Source organism: Mirounga leonina, unplaced genomic scaffold (assembly GCF_011800145.1).
Source record: "Mirounga leonina isolate KUSES-001 unplaced genomic scaffold, KU_Mleo_1.0 Mir_165, whole genome shotgun sequence".
In the NCBI taxonomy this organism is placed as follows: Eukaryota; Metazoa; Chordata; class Mammalia; order Carnivora; family Phocidae; genus Mirounga; species Mirounga leonina.
The window spans coordinates 45703947-45726766 of NW_023270415.1; the positions used below are offsets into that span (position 1 = coordinate 45703947).

A 22820-nucleotide genomic window follows, 5' to 3' on the forward strand; every position below is an offset into this window, starting at 1 on the left:
TCTATCTATCTATCTATCTATCTATCTATCTATCTATCTATCTATCTATCTTCCTTGCAGATTCCTATCTCTCTGGTAGCCACTTTAACATGAGTAAATGGGTCATCCTCTCTTCTGGTCTAGGTGCTTTTTATTTCTTGCTTTTGTGATGGATCACAGGGCAAATAGTTTGGGGGGCAAGCCCTTTAAAAACAGATCTTGGTTTCCTAAAGTACTATGATTCACCTGGTCTTAATCTTTGTTGATATTAAAAACTAGACATTTTAGACCTTGTCTTTACTGTGCCTGCCCCCAAGGTCAGGATTACGAATGTCGGGCACAATCCCTTAACTTATCCAGGGAGTGTTCTGTATTTGTAGGATCCCTCCCACTTGTGCCTCATCTGGGTGGTTTTGGGGGAAGGCGATGTCTCCCTCTTCCACCCTTCTACATGTTTCTCTTTTGTCTTTCGTGTGGAGGTGCTGCTCATCTAGGTCTCAGGTCCTTTTTTTTTTTTTTTTTAAAGATTTTATTTATTTATTTGACAGAGAGACACAGTGAGAGAGGGAACACAAGCAGGGGGAGTGGGAGAGAGAGAAGCAGGCTTCCCGCCGAGCAGGGAGCCCGATGCGGGGCTCGATCCCAGAACCCTGGGATCATGACCTGAGCCGAAGGCAGATGCTTAACGACTGAGCCACCCAGGTGCCCCTAGGTCTCAGGTCCTTTTTAGAGGAAAATGATGCCATATATAGTTTTAAGTTATTGTGTCCATGGAAGGAGGTGAGTTCAGGGTCTTCCTATGTCACCATCTTGAACTGTCTCATGAAGAATTGATATAACAAATCTACAGTATTTTTTTTTTAAGTTATTTGAGAAAGACAGGAGAGAGGATGGTATCCAGATGTATATATGCCTAGATATTCTTAGGTTGCAAGGAACAGAAATCAAGTCAGGATAATTTAAACAAAATGGAACTTACTGACTCATTCTTTATATATTGCATTATAGAAAGCAACTTTGAGTTTTAGTTAAAATTTTGAGATTAATCTCACTGTTTGACTCTGGTGGTTATGAACACCATATTTTCAATTAAAGTTTTCTCTTTTTATTTTCTTGTCCTCATAACACCTGTTAAATTTTTTTCTTGCTCTTTGTCTTTGGTGTTGCTTGGTTATCATTGTGAGTTTTAGATTTCTATTAAAACTGTAATATATTGAAACCAGTTATTTAAATTTATGATGGAAGGAACAACAAAGAATAGAGTTTCCTATGTAACCAAGGTTTTGTGCTTCAGACCTTTTATTTTGATGGAAATACTTTAATATACTGCAGTGTTTGTGTGTGTGTTGTGAACCATACCACCCTGCGATTTAGAAAGGAAATTCATAGCTTCTGTAGAGAAGAGTAGGGCCACTCTGCCCATTGCTAGCTACTGCCCAACACCAGCCTTAGTATCATTTTCTGTGTTCTTTGAACAAGGACATCTCTGTCCTATTGCAGGGCTTTAGCAGATGCTACCCATGTGATTGCCTCCTTCCTGATCTCTTCTCTAGCCTTTCTTCTCATTTTTTAGGTTTCCTTGTACTTCACTTGCCAGGTCCTTCTGTTCTGTGCTCTTACTGCTTTTGACTCATCACTCTTAATACTCCTATCCCAATTTTAGTTATCTTTATTCAGTACCCTGATTTCCCTGCTAGGGTGAAAGGGCAAGAAGCATATCTGTCTTGTTTACAGTGTTATTCCTATCACCTACACAATGAATCGCACAAAATAGGGCTCACTAATTATAGAGTATGTTGTTCAGTAAATAGTTTTTGGTTACTATAAGGAGCAAAAAAAACCTTTAAAAATAAGGTCAGCTTCTGACTTGTCTTCAAGTTCATAAATAATTGAAAAAGAATTCTTCATCATTATGACTTGAAAAAAAGTGAAAAAAGATTACAAAATGAGTAATAGGATGAACAAGAAGGGTTCTTATAAATTTCAGGCTTATTCTTTACTTCTAAAATTCAAAATGAGGAACCGTTTGTTGAACTGTCATCTGATTTCAGTTGCCATGGAAAGGGAGAGATGATCTCTAATATAGTCAGATCCAGTCTGTATAGGGTGTTTGGGTCAAAATCAACATCTTGAGTTTCCTTAGCAGGCATTTTGCAGTGAGGCTTGCAGATGTAATTTGCTACATCCAGCTCACACCTTTGCGCAGATGGGTTTCCACACTGTGCCTAGCAGAGGTTTGTTTTTTCTTCTTTGAAAGATTGCCTGCAACTTCAATAAAATATTTTGACAGAAATGGAATATTGAGATCATTTATAAATTAAAACTTTGCTATTGTTGGATTTAGTGAATTTTCATAGAAACTGATGTTAAAATTGTTGAGCATCTATGAAAAACAGAAAGGCTATTTTTCCATGTAATTTTTTTTTTCATCTTGCTGGTTTATATTTATTGTTCCATTTTCAATTTTTTAATATCTTTGGTAAGTATAATTTCCACTTGTTCTGAAAGGTGATGCTGTACTATTATAATAGTTTTCTTTTTTCCAGTTTACTCAGTGTCTGTGACTTTAGTTCTTAATCTATATGTAAATGAGATACCTTGGGGAAAAGCAGCTCAGAAAAGAGCTTAAGATTTGTTCTTGATGTTGCTGCTGTTTAAATTAATCTCTTAGAGGTCATCATATATGTATTACAATTGAAGTTAAGCTGTTGAAATGCCTAAATGTAGTTAATATAATTGTTATATACATTATTATTTTCTCAATAGCTCACATCCATCCTGCTACATCATATATTTTGCTATGGGTTCTGTGACTTTTAAAGGCTTGAGAATGAACCTTACTTAATTTATTCCCTGTCAATCAGTTTTGTATTTCCCAACAACCTCCCCTCCCCGCCACACACACATGCAAACTTATTTTAAAAACAAAACCAATGTGGCAGATCCAGTATGTCATATTTTTCCTTTAAAATAAAGTATATAATTTAGATTGCCTTAAGATCATAAACATGTGTTTTTTAAATGATACCAAGGTAACATATTCTCATTAAAGGAATTTTTAAAAATTGGGATATAAGTGACGTGTAGCATTGTGTAATTTAAGGTATATAACATGTTGATTTTGCTACCTTTATATATTGCAGTATGATTACCATCATGGTGTCAACTAACACTTCTGTAGGTCACATAATTATCATTTCTCTTTTGCGGTGAAAACATTTAATACCTAGTCTCTTAGCAGCTTTGAAGTATATAATACAATATTATTGACCATAATCACGAAGTTGTGCATTAGGCGTCCAGAACTTCTTCATTTTCTAGTTGTAAGTTTGTAACCTTTAACAAAATCTCCCCATTTCCCCCAACCCCAGCCCCTGGTTTCTGTGAGTTCACTTGTTTAGATTGCATATGCAAGTGATATATAGTATTTGTCTTCCTCTCTCTGACTTATCTCACTTAGCATAATGTCCTCATTAAAAGAAATTTTTAAAGTAAGAATATACAGATGAAAAAAATTACTTCGGTGATAATTACTATTAACAATTTAGTTTTGTATTTCTTCCCAGTGTTTGTTTATTCTTTCTGTTTTGTGTGATAAATATATACAGACATATAAAATTTCCATTATGTAAAATGATTATATTCATGATATACAAGGAAGATAATTCCTGACAAAATTTTCAGCACTGTTTTTTTTTTCTTTTATTATATTATCCTGCATGTTTCACACAGGCTTAACATGTTTTGAATCACTTCTATCGAAAAGTAAGAGGATTTTTAAAAGTCTTCCTTAACTTTTTCTTAGTGTTTAGTGAATATGGACTTTTCCTTTCTGTAAATCATATTTTCTCAGGTTGCAAGGAAGAAATAAAGTCAAGTTATCTTAGGAAATGGGGATTCAGTGATCTCTGATGGTCAACAGAAGAACATCAGAAGCGATCTTTAGTGGCCAAAGTATGCCAGACGGAGAGTGGAAAGTAAATGAGGACTTAGTAGTAGCTCTGCTTACCCACTGGCACATTGGGCTAGGCTGTTTTCTTCTCTACTACTGTCCTTACATCTTTAAACACCTTTTTTGAAGTATAATTTACATTCATGACATTTACTCATTGTATGAGTACAGTTCAGTGATTTTTAGTAAATTTATAAAGATAGGCAACCATCACCACAACGCGGTTTTAGAGCATTTCTATCACCTCACAGTTCCTTTATGTCCATTTTGCAATTAATTCCCATTCCACATGCTCCAGCGCTGAGCACCAGTGATCTCTCCCTTTATAAATTTGCCTTTTCTGGACACTTAATATAATGGAATCATACAATATGTGGTCTTTTGCATCTTCTTTAGTACCTTATATACTTACGTATCAGTGTATTCAGGGTACTTGGGATTTTTTTCACTTAGTATATTTTTAAAGTTCATTCTCGATGTAGCCTGTGGCAGTAGTTTGTATTGCGGAGTAACATTTATTCTGTGATCATACCACACTTTGTTTATTAATTCAGCGGTTGATATTCATTTGCATTGTTACCAGTTTTTAACTATTATGATTAATGCTGATATGAAAACTTGGGTACATGTTATATGGACAAATGTTAAAATTTATCATGGATAACAAATGGATTCCACTTTGGAGTGGAATTACTGGATTTTAGGGTAAGTTTTTGTTGAACATTTCAGATAATGGCCAAACACTTCAGAAGTGATTGTACCATTTTACATTCCACTATTAACGTGTTAGGGTTTTATTTTCAGTATCTTTGCAAGCACTTGGTATTTTTGCTGTTCTAAGAGAGTATGTGGTACTTTATTGGGGAGTCGGTTGCATTTGCATTTCTGTAATGACTAATGATATTGACTATTTTTTCATGTACTTAATATATTTGCTTATAAAATATGTATTTAAATTATTGGTCCATTTTTTATCTTATTTTTGAGTTGTGAGTGTTCTAAAATGTTCTAGATGCATGTCCTTTTTCAGATATATTATTTGTTAATATTTTCCTGTAGGTTGGGGCTTTTATTTGCATTTTCCTTTTTTAAAGTTTTTATTTAAATTCCAGTTAGTAAACATGCAGTGTAATATTAGTTTCAGGTGTACAGTGTAGTGATTCAACACTTCATGCAGTGCTCAGTGGTCTGCACAGCAAGACCTTCATCCCCATCGCCTTCATCCCATCGCCATCTTTCACCCACCCACCTTCCCTCTGGGAACCATCAGTTTGTTCTCTATAGTTAAGAGTCTCTTTCTTGGTTTCCCTCTCTCTCTCTCTTTTTTTCCCCTATACTCCTTTGTTTTGTTTCTTAAATTCCACATATGAGTGAAGTCATATGGTATTTGTCTTTCTGACTGACTTACTTTGATTAGCATAATACTCTCTAGCTCCTTTTATGTCATTGCATATGGCAAGATTCCATACTTGTTTTATGACAATAATATTCCATGGTGTATGTATACTACATCTTCTTTATTCAGTAATCGGTTGATAGACACTTGCGCTGTTTCCATAGTTTGCATTTGCATTTTCTTGATAGTAAATTTTGAAACATAAATTTTAGAATTTGATAAAATCCTCTTTATCAATTTTCTTTGTTCATTGTCCTTTTGGTGTCTTAGTCTTAGCTCTTATGATTTGGTATGTGGTCCATTTTGATGTTTTTTTTTTTTTTTTAAGATTTTATTTATTTATTTGAGAGAGAGAATGAGATAGAGAGAGAGAGCATGAGAGGGGGAAGGGTCAGAGGGAGAAGCAGACTCCCTGCTGAGCAGGGAGCCCGACGCGGGACTCGATCCTGAGACTGCAGGATCATGACCTGAGCCGAAGGCAGTCGCTTAACCAACTGAGCCACCCAGGCGCCCTGATGTGTTTTTTTTTATATATGGTGTGAGATAAGAGTTAAGAGTCTTAAGTTCATTTTATTGTATGTGGATATTTAATTTTCCCAGCATTATTTGTTCAGAACACAGTCCTTACGGAATTGTCTTGGCACCTTTGCTGAAAATTCAACCAACCATAAGTCTAAGGTGTTTTTTTTCCCCCTGAACTCTCAGTTCTATTCCATTGATCTGTATGCTGTCTTTGTGCACGTAGCACATGATGTTGATTACTGTGGTGTGTTATATTGTCTTTAAAATTATGTAATATAAGTCATCTAACTGTCTTTTTTTCTTTGAAATTATTTTGTCTATTTTAGGTTCTTTGCATCCTTATGCAAATTTGAGCATTAGTTTGAAGAGACTTTGATAGGGATTGCATTTAATTTATAAATATTGTGATATTTGCCATCTTGAGAATATTGAGACCTTCAATCTATGATTATAGAATGTCTCTCCTTTTATTTCTTCAATTTTATTCAGTAGTATTTTGCAGATATAAGTGTCTTACATGCCCTACATGTCCTTAGTTACGTTTTTGAAATGTATTTTATTTATTTGAACTTACTGTGAATGGAATTATATTCTTATTTTCATATAAAGATATAATTTTGTATGTTTCCCTCTTATCCTGAGATCTCATTGAACTTGTTTATTCTAGTTGCTTTTAGTGTGGATTCTCTGAAAATTTCTATATACCTTTCTAGTTTCTATGAACCATGCCATATGTGAATAAAGACTGTTTTACTTCTTTCTTTCCAATCTGGATGTCATTAATTTGTGTTTTTACTTTAGTACATTGGCTAAATCTCCAGTACAGTGCTACATAGAATCAATGAGAGCACATATCCTTGCATTGTTCCCAAATCTAGAAAGCAAGCTATTAGACTGTCATCACTAAATATTATGGTAGCTGTGGATTTTTCACAGATGTCCATCAGGTTAAGAAAGATCCATTTTATTCTCAGTTTATTGAGACTTTTTACTGTGAAATTGTTTGGATTTTTTCACATGCTTTTATGAATCCATTGAGATACTGGTTGTGTGTGTGTTTCACTTTATACTATTAATGTGGTGTATTACTTAATTTAACTTAATTAAGTGATTAAATGATTAATCTTGGATTTGGGAAATGTATCCCGCTTTCTTGTGTATCATCCCTTCATATGATACTGGACAGTTTGCCTTTTTTTTTTTTTTTTTTTTAAGATTTTATTTTCTAGAGAGAGAGTGTGAGCCAGAACTGGGAGAGGGAAAGAGAGAGAGAGAGAGAATCTTAAGTAGATTCCACGCAGAGCCCAACAGTGGGCTCAATCTCATGACCCTGAGATCATGACCTGAGCTGAAACCAAGAGTCAGACACAGCCAACCCAGCCACCCAGGTGCCCCATGCTTTTTTTTTTCCCTAATGATTTTTGTATATAAATATATTCCTGACAGATTTTATTCTATAGTTTTCTGGCAGTGTTCTTATCTGGTTTTCATAACAGGATAATGCTGGCATTATAGAATAACTTGGGAAGTCTTTCCACCTCTTCTGTTTCTGAAGAGTGTGTGGAGGAATGGCAGTATTTTGTTAATGTTTGATAGAGTTTACCCTTGAAGTCGTGGGGAAAGGGCAGGCTGCTTTTTTTGTAGAAAGTTTTTAAATTAATAATTCAGTCACTTATTTGTTTTTAGGTCTATTCAGATTTTCTGTTCCTCTTCTAGTCAGTTTCAATAAATTGTGTCTAGAAAGTTATCCATTTATCTAAGTTGTCTAAATTGTTGGGGTATACAAAGTTGTTCTTAATACTTTCTTTTAATCCTTTTTAATTTTGTTAGGTTTGATAGTAATATTCCTTACTTAATTCTTGATTTTGGTAATTTGTGGATTCTCTTTTTTTGAAGTTAAAGGGCTGTCATGTTGCTGAGTTATTCTTAAAATCAACTTTTAGTTTTATTGATTTTTTTTCTGTTTCATTTGTTTCTGCTATAATTTTTATTTTTTTCCTGCTTGCTTTCTGTTTCATTTTCTTTTTTTCTGGTTTCTTAAAGGGAAAACTTAGATTTTTGTGTGGGTTTTTTTTGAAAACTTAGGTTATTGAAGTGACGGTTTATTGTTTTATGAGATAGACATTTAATGCTTATGAATTTTTCTTAAGCACTGCTTTAACTGCATTTCAGAAATTTTCAAATATTGTTATTCTCATTTACTTTACAGTATTTTGTAATTTTCCTTATGCTTTTTCCTCTGGCGTTTGGGTTATTTAGAACCTCTGGGTTGCTTAACTTCCAAATACTTGAAAATTTCACAGATTTCTTTTATTGCCGTTTTCCGATTTAATTCTGTTGTGGTCTAGAACATATATTTAATTATTTAATCCTCTTAAATTTATTAACCTTTATGTTATCGTCTATTATATGGTCTGTTTGAATGTTCCATATGTGCTTCAGTGGTTTTTCTATGGTTAATTGGGTGAAACATTCTGTGTATGTCCGTAAGGTTGAATGGGTTGATACTGTTGTATACTCATCTATAGCCACAGTGACTTTCTATTTATTCTATCAATTATTGAGAGTAGATTATTGAAATATTCAAGTTTTACTGTTTAGTTGCCTATTCTTTAAATCCTGTCAGTTTTTGCTTTGTGTATTTTGAAGTTCTGTCTTTAGATGTATATGCATATATAATTAATTGTTACAGCTTCCTAACGTATTGACCCCATTATCATTATTAAGTGTCTCGTTTTCTCTCTGTAACACTTACTTTTTTTAAAAGATTTTATTTATTTATTTGAGAGAAATAGCATGTGTAGGGAGAGGGGCAGAAGGAGAGAGAGAGAGAGAGAGAGAGAATCTCAAGCAGACTCCCTGCTGAGCATGGAGCCCAACTGGGGCTGGATCCCAGGACCCTGAAATCATGACCTGAGCCAAAATCAAGAGTCCGATGCTTAACCGACTGTGCTTCCCAGGCACCCCTATAAACCTTCCTCCTCTACCCCTCCTGCTTGTCCTTCCATCTCTCTCTAAATAAAAAAATAAATATTTAAATTGGTTGTTTGCTATTTGTTGTCTGTTTCTTTTGTGTATTTTGTTCCTCTGATCCTCTTTTACTACTGCCTATATTTTAAATGTGTATTTTAGTGTACCATTCAATTTTCTCCAATATTTTTAGTGTGTCCTTTTTCAGTGGTGACTGTAGGGATTGTATTATTATGCATCTGGTTATCACACTCTAACTTAGCTATATTTTAACTTAATTTTTGTGAATTATAGAAAATTTGTTCTAACATATTTCTATTCTCTACCCCATTCTGTTCACACGGATTACATCTCCACGAATCATTACCCAACAATAGTGTCTTATTTATTGCTCTCTATGTAATCAATTGCCTTTTAAATAACTTAAGAGAAATGGGAAATAATGTACTTATAGTCTTTCATATTAACCCACGTGTTGCTCATATCCAATTCTCTTCATTTTTTCCTGTGGGTTTGAATTAATACCTGATGGACTTACTTTAGTATTTCTCATAAGGCACTTTGCTGTCAGTGAGTCTCTCAGCCCTTGTTTATCTGAGATTGTTTTTATTTCATCTTAATATTTGGAACATAATTTTTCTGGATATAGTGTTTTTGCCTTGACAGTTCATTATTTTCTTTCCTGTATTTGAATGTGATTTTTCACTGCCTTCTTCCCCCCCCCCCCTTAGGTCTTTTTAGTTTTTATTTAAATTCCAGTTAGTTAACATACAGGATAATATTAGTTTCGGGTGTAAAATTCAGTGATTCAGCACTTATATACAACACCGGGTGCTCATCACAAGTAGTGTACTCCTTAATCCCCATTATCTATTTAATTTATCCCCCTACCCACCTCCCCTCCAGTGATCATCAGTGTGTTCTCTATAGTTAAGAGTCTGCTTCTTGCTTTGCCTCTTTTTTCCCCATGATCATTTGTTTCTTAAGTTCCACATATGAGTGAAATCATGGTATTTGTCTTTCTTTGACTTACTTCACTTAGCATAATACTCTCTAGCTCTATCTATGTCATTGCAAATGGCAAAATTTCATTCTTTTTGATGGCTGAGTAATATTCCATTGTGTATATATACCACATCACCCCTTCCATAATTTGGATATTGTTGATACTCTGCCTTCTGAACTCCATTATTTTACATAAAAGTCGGCTTTTAAATGTATTGATTTTCTCCTATATATAATGATTTTTTTTTTTTTTACTGCTTTCAAGAATTTCTCTGGTTCTTTAGTTTTCACTAATTTCTGTATATTAAATCTAGGTATTTGTGTGTTAGTATTCATCCTATTTGGGCTTGGTTGAGCTATTTGGATGTTATGTGTTAATGCTATATATCAATTTTAGGATTCTTCAGCCATTGTTTCCTCAAATATTTTTCTGTTCTTTTCTCTGTTCTCTCCTTCTGGGTCTGTGTTAAATTTGTATCAGTGTATTTGATGTTGTTCTTCAGGTCTCTGAGGCTTGTTAATTTTTCAATTTTTTTTTCAGGTTGAATAATTTCTATTGATACATCCTCCAGTTTTTAAAAGATTCTTCCTTCCTTCCTTTCTTCCTTCTTTCCTTCCTTCCTTAGCATGAGCTGCGAGAGGGGCAGATAGGGAGGGAGAGGAAGAGGGAAAGAATCCCACACAGACTCCAGGCTGAGCATGGAGACCAATGCAGGGCTCGATCTCATGACTTTGAGATCATGACTTGAGCTGAAACAGAATCACTTAACCAGCTGAGCTACCCAAATGCCCTGATATGTCCTCTATTGATAGGTTCATTGGTGTTTTCTTTTCTTAGACCACCATGAATCTGCTACTGAGCTCTAAGTTTTTCATTTCTTCTTTTTTTTAATTGAAGTATAAACAGTGTTATGCTAGTTTCAGTAGTACAGTATAATGACTCAACAGTTCTATTCTTTACTCAGTGCTCCTCACAATAAATCTATTCTTAATCCCCTTTATCTATTTCACCTCCCCCACCCTCCTCCTCTCTGGCAACTACCAGTTCTCTGTATTTAAGAATCTGTTTTTGCATTTGTTTCTTCTTTGTTTTGTTTCTTAAATATAAGTGAAATCATATAGCACTTTTCCTTCTCTGTCTGACTTATTTCACTTATAATACCCTCTGTGTCCTTCCATATTGTCCAAATGCAGTCTCATTCTTTTTTATGGTCGAGTAATATGCTAGTGTGTTTCTTATCCATTCATCTGTTGATGGTCACTTAGGTTGCTTTCATGTCTTGGCTCTTGTAAATAATGCTGCAATAAACATAGAGGTGCATATGCCTTTTTGAGTAAGTGTTTTTGTTTTCTTTGGGTAAATACCCAATAGTGAAGTTATTGGATCATATAGATTTCAATTTTTAATATTTTTTTGAGGAATCTCTGTAGTGTTATCCACAGTGGCTGCACCAATATGCATTCCCACCAACAGCACCTGAGTGTTCTTTTTGTCTACATCCTTGCCAACACTTGTTTCTTATGTTTTTGATACATTTGACAGGTATGAGGTGACATCACATTGTGGCTTTGATTTGCAGTTCCCTGATGAGTGATGTTGAGCATCTTTTCATGTATCTGTTGGCCATCTGGATGTCTTCTTTGGAGAGATGTCTAATCATGTCTTTCGTCCATTTTTAATTGAATTATTCAGTGTGTGTGTGTGTTATGTAAGTTCTTTATTTATTTTGAATACTAACCTTTATTGGATATGTCATTTGCAAATATATTTTCCCACTCCTTAGGTTACCTTTTAGTTGTGCTATTTCCTTTGCTCTGCACAAGCTTTTTATTTTGATGTAGTCCCTGTAGATGACTTTTGTTTTTATTTCCCTTGCCTTAGGAGAAAGATTTAGAAAAAAGTTGCTATGGCAAATGTCAGAGAAATTACTGCCTGTGCTCTCTTCTAGGATTTTTATGGTTTCAGGTTTTATTTTTAGGTCTTTAATCCATTTTGAGTTTATTTTTGTGTTTGGTGTTAGAAAGTAGTCTACTTTAATTCTTTTGCATGTAGCTGTCCAGTTTTTCAGCATCATATATTGAAAATACTATCTTTTCCTCATTGTATAGTCTTGCTTCCTTTATCATAGATTAACTGACCATATAAGCATGTTTATTTCTGGACTGTCTATTTGGTTCCATTAATCTTTGAATATTTCTGTGCAAGTACCATACTGTTTTGATAACTACAGCTTTGTAGTGTATCTTAAAATCTGGTATTGTGAAACCTGCAGCTTTGTTCTTCTCAGGATTGCTTTAGAAATTGGGGTTTTCTGTAGTTCTGTATAAATTTTGTTATTCCTTGCTGTAGTTATGTGAAAAATGCTGTTGGTATTTTGATAGGGATTGCTTTGAATCTGTAGATTGCTTCAGGTAATACAGACACTTCAACAACATTAATTCTTCCAATCTATGAGCATAGAATGTCTTTCCCTGTGTTTGTGTTGTCTTCAGTGTCTTTTATCAGTATTTTATAGTTTTCAGGGTACAGGTCTTGCACCTCCTTGGTTGTTTATTCGTAGGTATTTTATTCTTCTTGGTGCAATTGTAAATGGTGGATTTGTTAAATTTTCACTTTCTTTTTTGTTAGTGTATAGAAATCCTACCCATTTGTAGGTATTAATTTTGTATCCTGCCACTTTACTGAATTAATTTATTCTAACAGTTTTTTGGTGGAGTTGTTTAGGATTTTCTATATATATCATGTCATCTGCAAATAGTGACAGTTTAACTTACTCTTTACCAATATAGATGCCTCTTCTTTTTCTTACCTGATTGCTATAGATTGGACTTTCAGTACTATGTTGAATAAAAACTGGTGAGAGTGGACATCCTTGTCTTGTTCCTGACCTTACAGGGAAACCTCTCAGTTTTGCACAATTGACTATGATGTTAGCTGTGGGCTTTATTTATTTATTTATTTATTTATTTGACAGAGAGAGAGAGAGTGTGTGTGTGTGTGAGAAAGAGCACAAGCAGGAGGGGAGGGGCAGAGGGAGAGGGATAAGCTGGCTCCCCACTGAGCAGGGAGCCCAACACGGGGCTTGATCCTAGGACCCTGAGATCATGACCTGAGCCAAAGGCAGACACTCAACAGACTGAGCCACCCAGGTACCCTAGCTGTGGCTTTTTCATATAGCCTTTATAATGATGAGGTATGCCCTGTAACCCCACTTTGTTGTGCGTTTTTATCATGAATGGATGTTGAATCTTGTCAAATGATTTTTCTGAAGCTGTTGAGATGAGCATATGATTTTTACTCTTTGTTGATGGATGTATGATATTGATTGATTTGTGAGTATTGATCCATCCTTGCATCTCTGGAATAAATCACACCTGATTGTGGTGAATGATTTTTTAATGTATTGTTATATACAGTTTGCTAATATTTGTTGAGGATTTTTGCATCCATTTTCTTTAGGGATATCAACCTGTCGTTTTCTTTTTTTCTGGTGTCTTCTGTCTGGTTTTGCTATCAGCGTAATGCTGGCCTTGTAGAATGTATTTGGAAGCTTTGATTTGTCTTCTGTTCTTTGGAATTGTTTGTGGAGAAGAGGTATTAACTCTTCTTTAAATGTCTGGTGGAATTCACCTATGAAGCCATCTGATCCTGGAATTTTATTTTCTGGGTATTTTTTGATAACCAATTCAGTTTCATTACTTGTAATCAGTCTGTTCACATTTTCTATTTCTTCATAGTTCAGTTTGGAATATTGTATGTATCTAGTAATTTATCCATTTCTTCTAGATTGTCCAGTTTGTTGGCATGTAATATTTCAAAGTATTTTGTTACACTCTTGTATTTCTGTTATGTCAGTTGTTACTTCTCCTCTGTCATTTCTGATTTTATTTATTTAGGTTCTTTTTCTTTTTTTCTTGATGGGTCTGGCTAATGGTTTGTCAATTTTGTTTACCTATTCAGAAAACCAGCCCTGGGTTTCGTTGATTTTTTTCTTTTTTTTTTTAGTCTCTTTATCATTATTTCTGCTCTGATATTATTTCGTTTCTTCTCATCACTTTGGGTTTTGCTTGTTCTTTTTCTAGTTACTTTAGGTGTAAGGTTAGATTGTTTATTTGAACTTTTTCTTGTTTCTTTTTTTTAATTGTGTTCAGTTAGCCAGCATATCTTCAGGAAGGCTTGTGTTGCTAGCCTTCCCTCTTAGAACTGCTTTTGCTGTGTCCTAAAGAGTTTGGACCTTTTGTGTTTTCATTTTCATTTATCTCCATGTATTTTTTTATTCCTTCTTTGATTGCTTCATTGACCATCTGGTTGTTTAGTATCATGTTGTTTCATCTCCATATGTTAGTGGATTTTTTCAGTTTTTTTTCATGCAGTTTATTTCTAGTTTCATATCAGAAAAGATACATGGTATGATTTCATTCTTTTTTTTAAAGCATTTTGAAAAGATTGTTTATTTTGATAATTATATTTACATGTATTAACAAAACACCGGTCATATATACAAAAGGCTTTCACAAAATGCACATGGAAATGTGCAGACCCCTTGCAGTAAGGATGCAGGTTGGGACGACAACCATCCACAAATGGGCTTTGGTCAAGTGCTGTCCTCTCTCCAAGCTGTTGCAAGGAATGCAACCATGGGGACTCGCAGGAGGTCCCTGTTTTCAGCTACTGCAGGTTGTGCATCTGTCTCCTACTTCCCTTTCTCGTTTCAATCTTAAATTTATTGATGCTTGTTTTGTGGCCTAGTAGTGATCTGTTTTGGAAAATGTTTCATGTGCAGTTGAAAAAAATGTGTATTATATGTTTTTGGATGGAATGTTCCGTATATATCTGTTATGTCCATCTTACCCAATGTGTCATTCAAAGACATTGTTTCCTAATTGATTTTCTGTCTAGATTTTTTTTTTTAATTTTATTATGTTATGTTAGTCACCATACAGTACATCATTAGGTTTTGATGTAGTGTTCCATGATTCATTGTTTGCGTGTAACACCCAATGCTCCATGCAATACGTGCCCTCCTTAATACCCATCACCAGGCTAATCCATGCCCGCAACCCCCTCCCCTCTAGAACCCTCAGTTTGTTTCTATGGCCATACCACCCTGAACGTGCCTGATCCCGTCTGATTTTCTGTCTGGATTATCCGTCCATTGATATAAGTGGAGTGTTAAAGTGTACCCTACTATTATTTACCCTACCATCAATTTCTCTCTTTATGTCTGTTTATATTTGCTTTATTGATTTAGGTGCTCTAGTGTTGGGTGAGTATATACTTAAAATTGTTCTATCCTCTTGTTGGATTGATATCTTTAATATTATGCATTGCCCTAATTGTCTCTTGTTACAGTCTTTGTTTTAAAGTCTATTTTGTCTGCTACAAGTACTGCTACCTCAGCTTTTTTCTTCTTCCATTTACATGGTGAATGTTTTTCCATTCCTTCACTTTCAGTCTGTATATGTTTTAGATCTGAGCTGAGTCTCTTGATAGCATATAGATCAACATTGTTTTTTATCCATTTTGCCACACTATGTCTTTTGATTGGAACACTTAGGCCATTTACATTTAATTATTGATAGGTATGTACTTATTGCCACTTTAAAAATATGCTTTCTGGTTGTTTTGGTACTTTGTTCCTTTCTTCTTCCTCTCTTTGTGAATAATGAGTATCCATTGTGTTATGTTTGGCTTTCTTTGTCTTTATCTTTTGTGTATCTGTCATAGGTTTTGGGTTTGTTGTTACCATGAGTTGCTCATATAGCATCCTAAGTAAAGAGCAGTCTATATTGATTTGATTGCCATTTAGGTTCAGACATGTTCTACCTGGCAAGATCATCATTCATATTTGAAGGAGAGAGAAAAAGTTTCTAAGACAAACAAGAGATAAAGGAGTTTCTCACCACTAAACCAGCCTTACAAGAAATTTTAAATAGACTTCTCTTTTTGTTTTTAAGATTTTATTTATTTGAGAGAGAGAGAGACAGAGATAGCGAGAGAGAGCACTAGTGGGGAGGAGAGGGAGAAGCAGACTCCCCGCTGAGCAGGGAGCCCTATGCAGGGCTCATCCCAGGACCCTGGAACCATGACCTGAGCTGAAGGCACAGCCCCCCAGGCACCCCTAAAGAGACTTCTTTAAGTGGAAAAGAAATGGTTGTAATTAGACACAAAATTATGAATAAAAAGATGTAAATGTGACAACATATACATAAAATGTGGAGAAGGGAGTAAAAAGAATAGAAGGGGAAAAAGAAAAAAGTGGTTTTTTTTTTTTTTAGAATGTGTTTGAATATCTTGACTTTTAAATAATACTGTAGTAAACATAGGGGTTCATATATCTTTTCTAATTAGTGTTTTTGTTTCTTTGGATAAATAACCAGTAGTGGGATTACTGGATCATAAGTTAACTCCATTTTTAATTTTTTGAGGAGTCTCCATACTGTTTTTTATAGTAGCTACATCAGTTTACATTCCCACCAACAGTGCACAAGGGCTCCCTTTTCTCCACATCCTCGCCAACACTTATTATTTCTTGTCTTTTAGATACTAGCCATTCTTACTGGTGTGAGGTGATATCTCCTTGTGGTTCTGATTTGCATTTTCCTGATTATGAGGGATATTGTGCATTTTTTCACATATGTGTTAGTCATTTGTATGTCTTCTTTGGAATACTAACTGTTCAGATCCTCTGCCCATTTTTTTTCTCTATTTATTTATTTGTTTTTTTGATGTAGTGTTCCATGATTCATGGTTTGTGTATAACACCCAGTGCTCCATTCAGTACGTGCCATCTTTAATGCCCATCACCAGGCTAACCCATCCCTGCACCCCCCTCCCCTCTAGAACCCTCAGTTTGTTTCTCATGGTTCATCTCCCCTTGCAATTTCCCCCCCTTCATTTTTCCCTTCCTACTATCTTCTTCTTTTTTTTTTTTTTTTAACATATAATGTATTATTTGTTTCAGAGGTACAGGTCTGTGATTCAACAGTCTTACACAATTCACAGCACTCACCACAGCACATACCCTCCCCAATGTCTGTCACCCAGCCACCCCATCCCTCCCAACCCCCTTCATTCCAGCAACCCCCAGTTTGTTTCCTGAGATTAAGAATTCCTCATATCAGTGAGATCATATGATACATGTCTTTCTCTGATTGACTTATTTCGCTTAGCATAATACCCTCCAGTTCCAACCATATCGTTGCAAATGGCAAGATTTCTTTTTTTTTTTTTTTGGTGGCTGCATAATATTCCATTGTATATATATATATATACCACATCTTCTTTATCCATTCATCTATCGATGGACATCTTGGTTCTTTCCATAGTTTGGCTGTTGTGGACATTGCTGATATATACATTGGGGTGCACATACTCCTTTGGATCACTACATTTGTATCTTTGGGGTAAATACCCGATAGTGCAATTGCTGGGTCGTACGGTAGCTCTATTTTCAACTTTTTGAGGAACCTCCATACTGTTTTCCAGAGTGGCTGCACCAGCTTACATTCCCACCAACAGTGTAGGAGGGTTCCCCTTTCTCCTCATCCTTGCCAACTTCTGTCGTTTCCTGACTTGTTAATTTTAGCCATTCTGACTGGTGTGAGGTGGTATCTCATTGAGGTTTTGATTTGGATTTCCCTGATGCCGAGCGATGTTGAACACTTTTTCATGTGTCTGTTGGCCATTTGGATGTCTTCTTTGGAAAAATGTCTGTTCATGTCTTCTGCCCATTTCATGTCTTCTGCCCGTTTCTTGATTGGATCATCTGTTCTTTGGGTGTTGAGTTTGATAAATTCTTATAGATTTTGGATACTAGCCCTTTATCTGATATGTCATTTGCAAATATCTTCTCCCATTCTGTCGGTTGTCTTTTGGTTTTGTTGACTGTTTCCTTTGCTTTGCAAAAGCTTTTTATCTTGATGAAGTCCCAATAGTTCATTTTTGCCCTTGCTTCCCTTGCCTTTGGTGATGTTTCTAGGAAGAAGTTGCTGCATCCTCTCCCCGTTTTTAATTGCCAATTATTTGTGTTTTTAATATTGTTCCAAAATGGAGAATTTTGGTTGCGGAGCAAATAAATCTATAGGTTACTCATTTTCATTTACCTCTCTTCTAGGCATTTTGGCTGCTCTCTGCCAGGAAAATTGGTTATATTCATATTATTTTTAATGCCTCATTCCTTGAAAGTACCCATTACTTAAATTAACATCACATAGAATTAAAGAACCCTTTATCTTAACTGTCTTAAATCAATTAAGTGCTAAGTAGTTTGGGAAAACAGTGTTCGCAGTTTTGGCTCATTTATATTTGCAGAATATAATATATCTGTCTCCAAAGTATTAACCTCACAGTAGATAGTAAAATATTTCTGTTATACCAGTTCATATTTGAAATAAAAAACTGCCTGAGTCATACTGGATTGTGGAACATAATGGAAAAAAGTAGAAGATACTTTTTTTGTTTCTGAAGACAATGACTAAGGTTAAGAAAGCAAAGAAAAATGAGAGTATCTCCAATATTGACCTACTTTCTTATTTGCCACATTGAAGTTTCTAAAGTGATTCACGTTGGCCCCAAGTGTATATACTTTTTCCTGTAGTCTAGTAGAGTATCTTTAGAAAGGGAAAAACTGATTCCCTTTCCAAAATATTAATCATTATCCACCAAGATTCAAGATTATAAATTAAATTTGTATGATGAGGGTCTAGTAATTAGTCACTGTTCACTGACCCCAACATTGATAATAAAATTTTTGAGTGTTTGGTTGTATAATACATATATAATTTTCTTTGTTATCTAAAGCAGTTTTTTATATTCTGCTTCTGGTATCATGCAAAATCAGCAACATGTCATACAATGTAAGGAAATCCACCGTGTATACTTTCTAAAATTTTTCTCGGTTGTAAATTAATATTATCTAATAAACTCCAGTGCTCTCTTCCTCATTTTTGATACATGTAGCGCATGGTCTTACTGAGTTTTCTTTATATATTTATTTTTCCCCACAGCTCAGTCATATTCATGCTCTTCCAAATTATTTAATCTGAATTAAAACAGTGTGTGTTTGTCATTTTCATGATAATTACTTTATTGGGTATCTTTTTCTCTGTCAATAATAGAGTTTTCACAAATTTACACAGAAATGGAATTATAAGTTTTCTTTGTTTTTCATTTTTCTTGTTCTTTAGATACTTTGAAAATTTCTGAATTTTGCCAACAATAGTTTATCTAAAATAAAACATGTTACAGCATTAGAACTTTACAATTAAAGTATAAAATACTGGTCTTGGAAGTCTCAGAATAGTTCGTGGTTCTGGCCTGCCACGGACGTCTGAACATCTTTTAGGGAGCCTCTAGAATATTATATTCCCAGTGTTTTAAATAGGTAAGGTGTTTTTATTTTGTGTGTACATGTATGTGAAAGGAATACTTGTGCAGCTAATGATTTGCTGTGTTTTGATAATTTATTTCACAATGATTAATTGTGGGAATTTTTGTCATTACATGTAGAGTGTGCTTTTTCTTAAAAGACAATCTGCAGACTAAATAAATGGGTGTAAAGTATTGTTTTAAAAGATTCTGTTTAAGACTTAGAATATGATAAAACGGATTTCAATTTATTGGTCTCATTCCAAAGGAGAAGCAGAGACACACCTGAGATAGTACTAATGTCATTTGGGATTTTATTTTTAATTTAACAAATTTAAATTTGGTGCTCTTCATTCAACATACCCACAATTTAGCATTTCTTGGATAACATAAAATTTGAAAAACTATATATAGCTCACTACTAGTTTTAAAATATGTAACCTGAAATCATTCCAGAATATTTTAAGGCATTTGGCAAAAAGTTTATTTTGTAAAATAGCATGGAACTTTGAGTAGGTTTTTAAAAAATTTTAGAATTAGTTACAGATGATTTAATGTTTGTCATTCTTTCTTGGGGGCAAATATTTTAAATCTTAAGACAGGCAGAGTGCCACAGTGCTGACCACATACTATTATGCAGTTTTCATTGTTTCCAGTCAAGTTATTGTGGCCTACTATGTAGCTAGATTCATTCTAGTATCCAAGTCTCAATTTCAAAGATTCTAATTTTAATCTTATGAACTATATTTGGTCAAGACATTTTGAGTATTCATACTTATAAAAACCTACCTTGTAGCATCTACTTAATATCACCATAGTTCAAATTATTACTTATATTCCATATATAATGTATGTGTATGTATAAACATATAGTATGATCCAGTTTGTAATTCACTTGGTATTTACACTGTGACCCTGCTTCTAACTGTGTGGGCATATCCAGCACAATGTAGGGAAATAAAAGACTTGAAGGAAATATTAGTTATGTTAATAGTTATTACTGGGAGTGACAGGGTTTTGACTAGTTTTGATTTTTCTTTTTATATTTTCTAATTTATCTTCAGTGATTATCAGTACCTCCCATTTTGACAAGTTTTTTCTTCTTATATAATATTTTCTAGTTTGTTTAGGACTGGTTTTGATTATTCTTTATATATCATATTTTCTAATTTATTTGCAGTGAGGTACTAGTACCTCTTTATTTAGAAAATAAGTATTTTCAATTTGCTTAAAAATTATTTAGCTCCTCATAAAGATGTCTATAATATCTATTCTTACAGGTGCTAGTAGAATTGCAAAGTCAAAACTGCAAATCATAGGAACCTATTTTGCATTAGTTGGCAGCTCAAGAATAAATGTTGATAAATATTCCAATACTGAGTATATTTGAAAAAATCATTTCACAAAGCACTTTATCTATAGCTGCATTAAAAAATAGTTTTATCTCATAATTTATATTAATGAATTAATCTCTGATACATAAATAAAAGAAAGTATAAAAGAAGGAAAGGAATTTTGTTTTTACTCCTGATATTTATGAGTGCTTATTTTTTATCAAGTATATTTTATTTCAAAATAACATATTATACATAAGAATCACCAGCGGAAGATACCAAAATGCATCTTGGGTCTTACCCCCAGAGATTCTGATTAAGAAGGTCTGAATTAGAAACCAAGAATCTATGGTTTATATAAGCACCCATGTGATTTTGATGCAGGCAGTCCAATAAACGATAACAGATTATTTATTCTTTTCATCTCTTATTCCTCAGCTAGATCTGTGATCTCCAAGGTATAATGAATACATCCCCAGCAGTTGCACAATGCAGCCCACCAGGGTGAAGGAAGAGGAAGTTAGAACTTCTATTTATCTCTCTCATTTCCTTCCGTTCTATTTCTGTATGTTATTTCTTTATGTTTTATGATGTATAGGATTATTGATATGTAGTATATTATAATAAATACAAATATAAACATTTGTCAGAATTACTTTTAAACAGCATATAAATTGTTTAGCACATTGGTCTCTGGTATAGTCGCTTTTTTGATGCTGTATTAAATGTTTTCTATTTCAAAAATAGATGATAGACACCTTATTGTCAAGTGACAACTATATTTTTATACGTGTGCTTCTCTACCCCCTTTGTCCTTGTTACCAGGTAATGCTTTTCCTTGGACTATCAACTTGCATCATTTCAGCATGTATACCCTTTTCGGAAAACAAGTGACACTTTGCCTAGTGGAACCTATGGGTTGTACCTCTACTCTAGCTGTTACATCTCAAAAACTACTTGCTACAGGACCTGATACAAGGCATTCATTTGTTGTCTGTCTCCATGTTGACCTAGAGTCACTTCAGATAAAATGCTCGAACCCTCAGGTTAGTATAGTTGATTTATGAAAGAAAATTTAAAATAATGTGATTTAAGAACAATTGTTATCAATTTTGTAAAGGGTTTCTCTTCTGTTTAGTGTCCTAAATTATTTTTAACAGAGCCATCAAGATCAGAATGGTTAGATTAAGTATTGCTTTGAAGCTCTCTCAAGTTTTGTAACTTAAACTCTTCTGAAAATGTAATGGTGGCAGCATAAATGCATCCTTTGACTGAAAGAATGAAATCAGTTGCAGATGTAAAGTGTTTAAACACTGAAGGACTACTTTATTATCACACTGGAAGAGCCTTTGAATGGATCAAATATAATTTTCAGCCAGATTCTCACTCAGAACTTCTTTTGCTCTACACGTAATATTAAAAAAAAAGCACTGTTTACTACTTAGGAAATATATTTTGCTAATCCCATAACATTTCAGTTGATATAAGCCAAATATGTTGAATTCTGTATTGTTACAATTTAATATGAATTTCAGTTTCCTGGATTTATATAAATTATTAATTGCATGTAGTTAACTTGTTTCTTTAACCTTAAGCAGACTGTGGTATACTTTCTACATAGATTGTCAGTGTTGAATACTATTTGAAATTATATTTTAAAACAATTCTTTTTAGGTAGGCATTGGATCCAACAGGTCAATATTGGTAAATCTATGTTTATCTCAGCATTAGTGGTTACAAGCCACTAATTAAGCCAGTTTTTAGAGTGTGTTTTTTTAAAGTGGGTTCAAATATTATTTCATATTTCATAGAGCCTCCTTACTGATACCATCCTCCTTTCTTCTCTTCTCCCTATCTGGTTAATGGAGGATTAAAGGGACCTAATGGCTGCCAGATTTCTGAATATCATGTGAAGTGGTACAGTGTAAACTCTTAACTAGACTTTGAAAGTTTTTCAACATATATTATTCTTCTAAAATAACTACTAAAAATAAAATGCAAAAATACAAAGAGATATGGCCAAAAAGCCAACAAATGTATTAAAATGGAATACCAAAAAATATTCAAATGATCTAAAGAAGTCAAGAAATGGTAACAGTTTAAAAACAGGGTAGAAACAAAAATGAAATCTTGCCATTTGCAGTGACGTGGATGGAGCTAGAGTCTCTTATGCTAAGCGAAATAAGTCAGAGAAAGACATACCATATGATTTCACTTATATGTGGAATTTAAGAAACAAAACAGGTGAACATAGGGGAAGGGGGGAATAAAAGAGAGGGAGGCAAACCATAA

At 34.1% G+C, this 22820-nt stretch overlaps 1 protein-coding gene across 4 annotated transcripts in view; it reads left to right on the plus strand.

The window, feature by feature from the left end:
• Window positions 1–22820, plus strand: part of VPS13B (vacuolar protein sorting 13 homolog B) — a 767339-nt gene that overhangs the window by 372921 nt on the left and 371598 nt on the right. For all 4 annotated transcript variants that reach the window (XM_035011614.1, XM_035011613.1, XM_035011619.1 and 1 more), the window contains one exon: window positions 21354–21574. In XM_035011614.1, the coding sequence (XP_034867505.1) occupies window positions 21354–21574 (221 nt within the window). The remainder of the gene's footprint in view (window positions 1–21353; window positions 21575–22820) is intronic.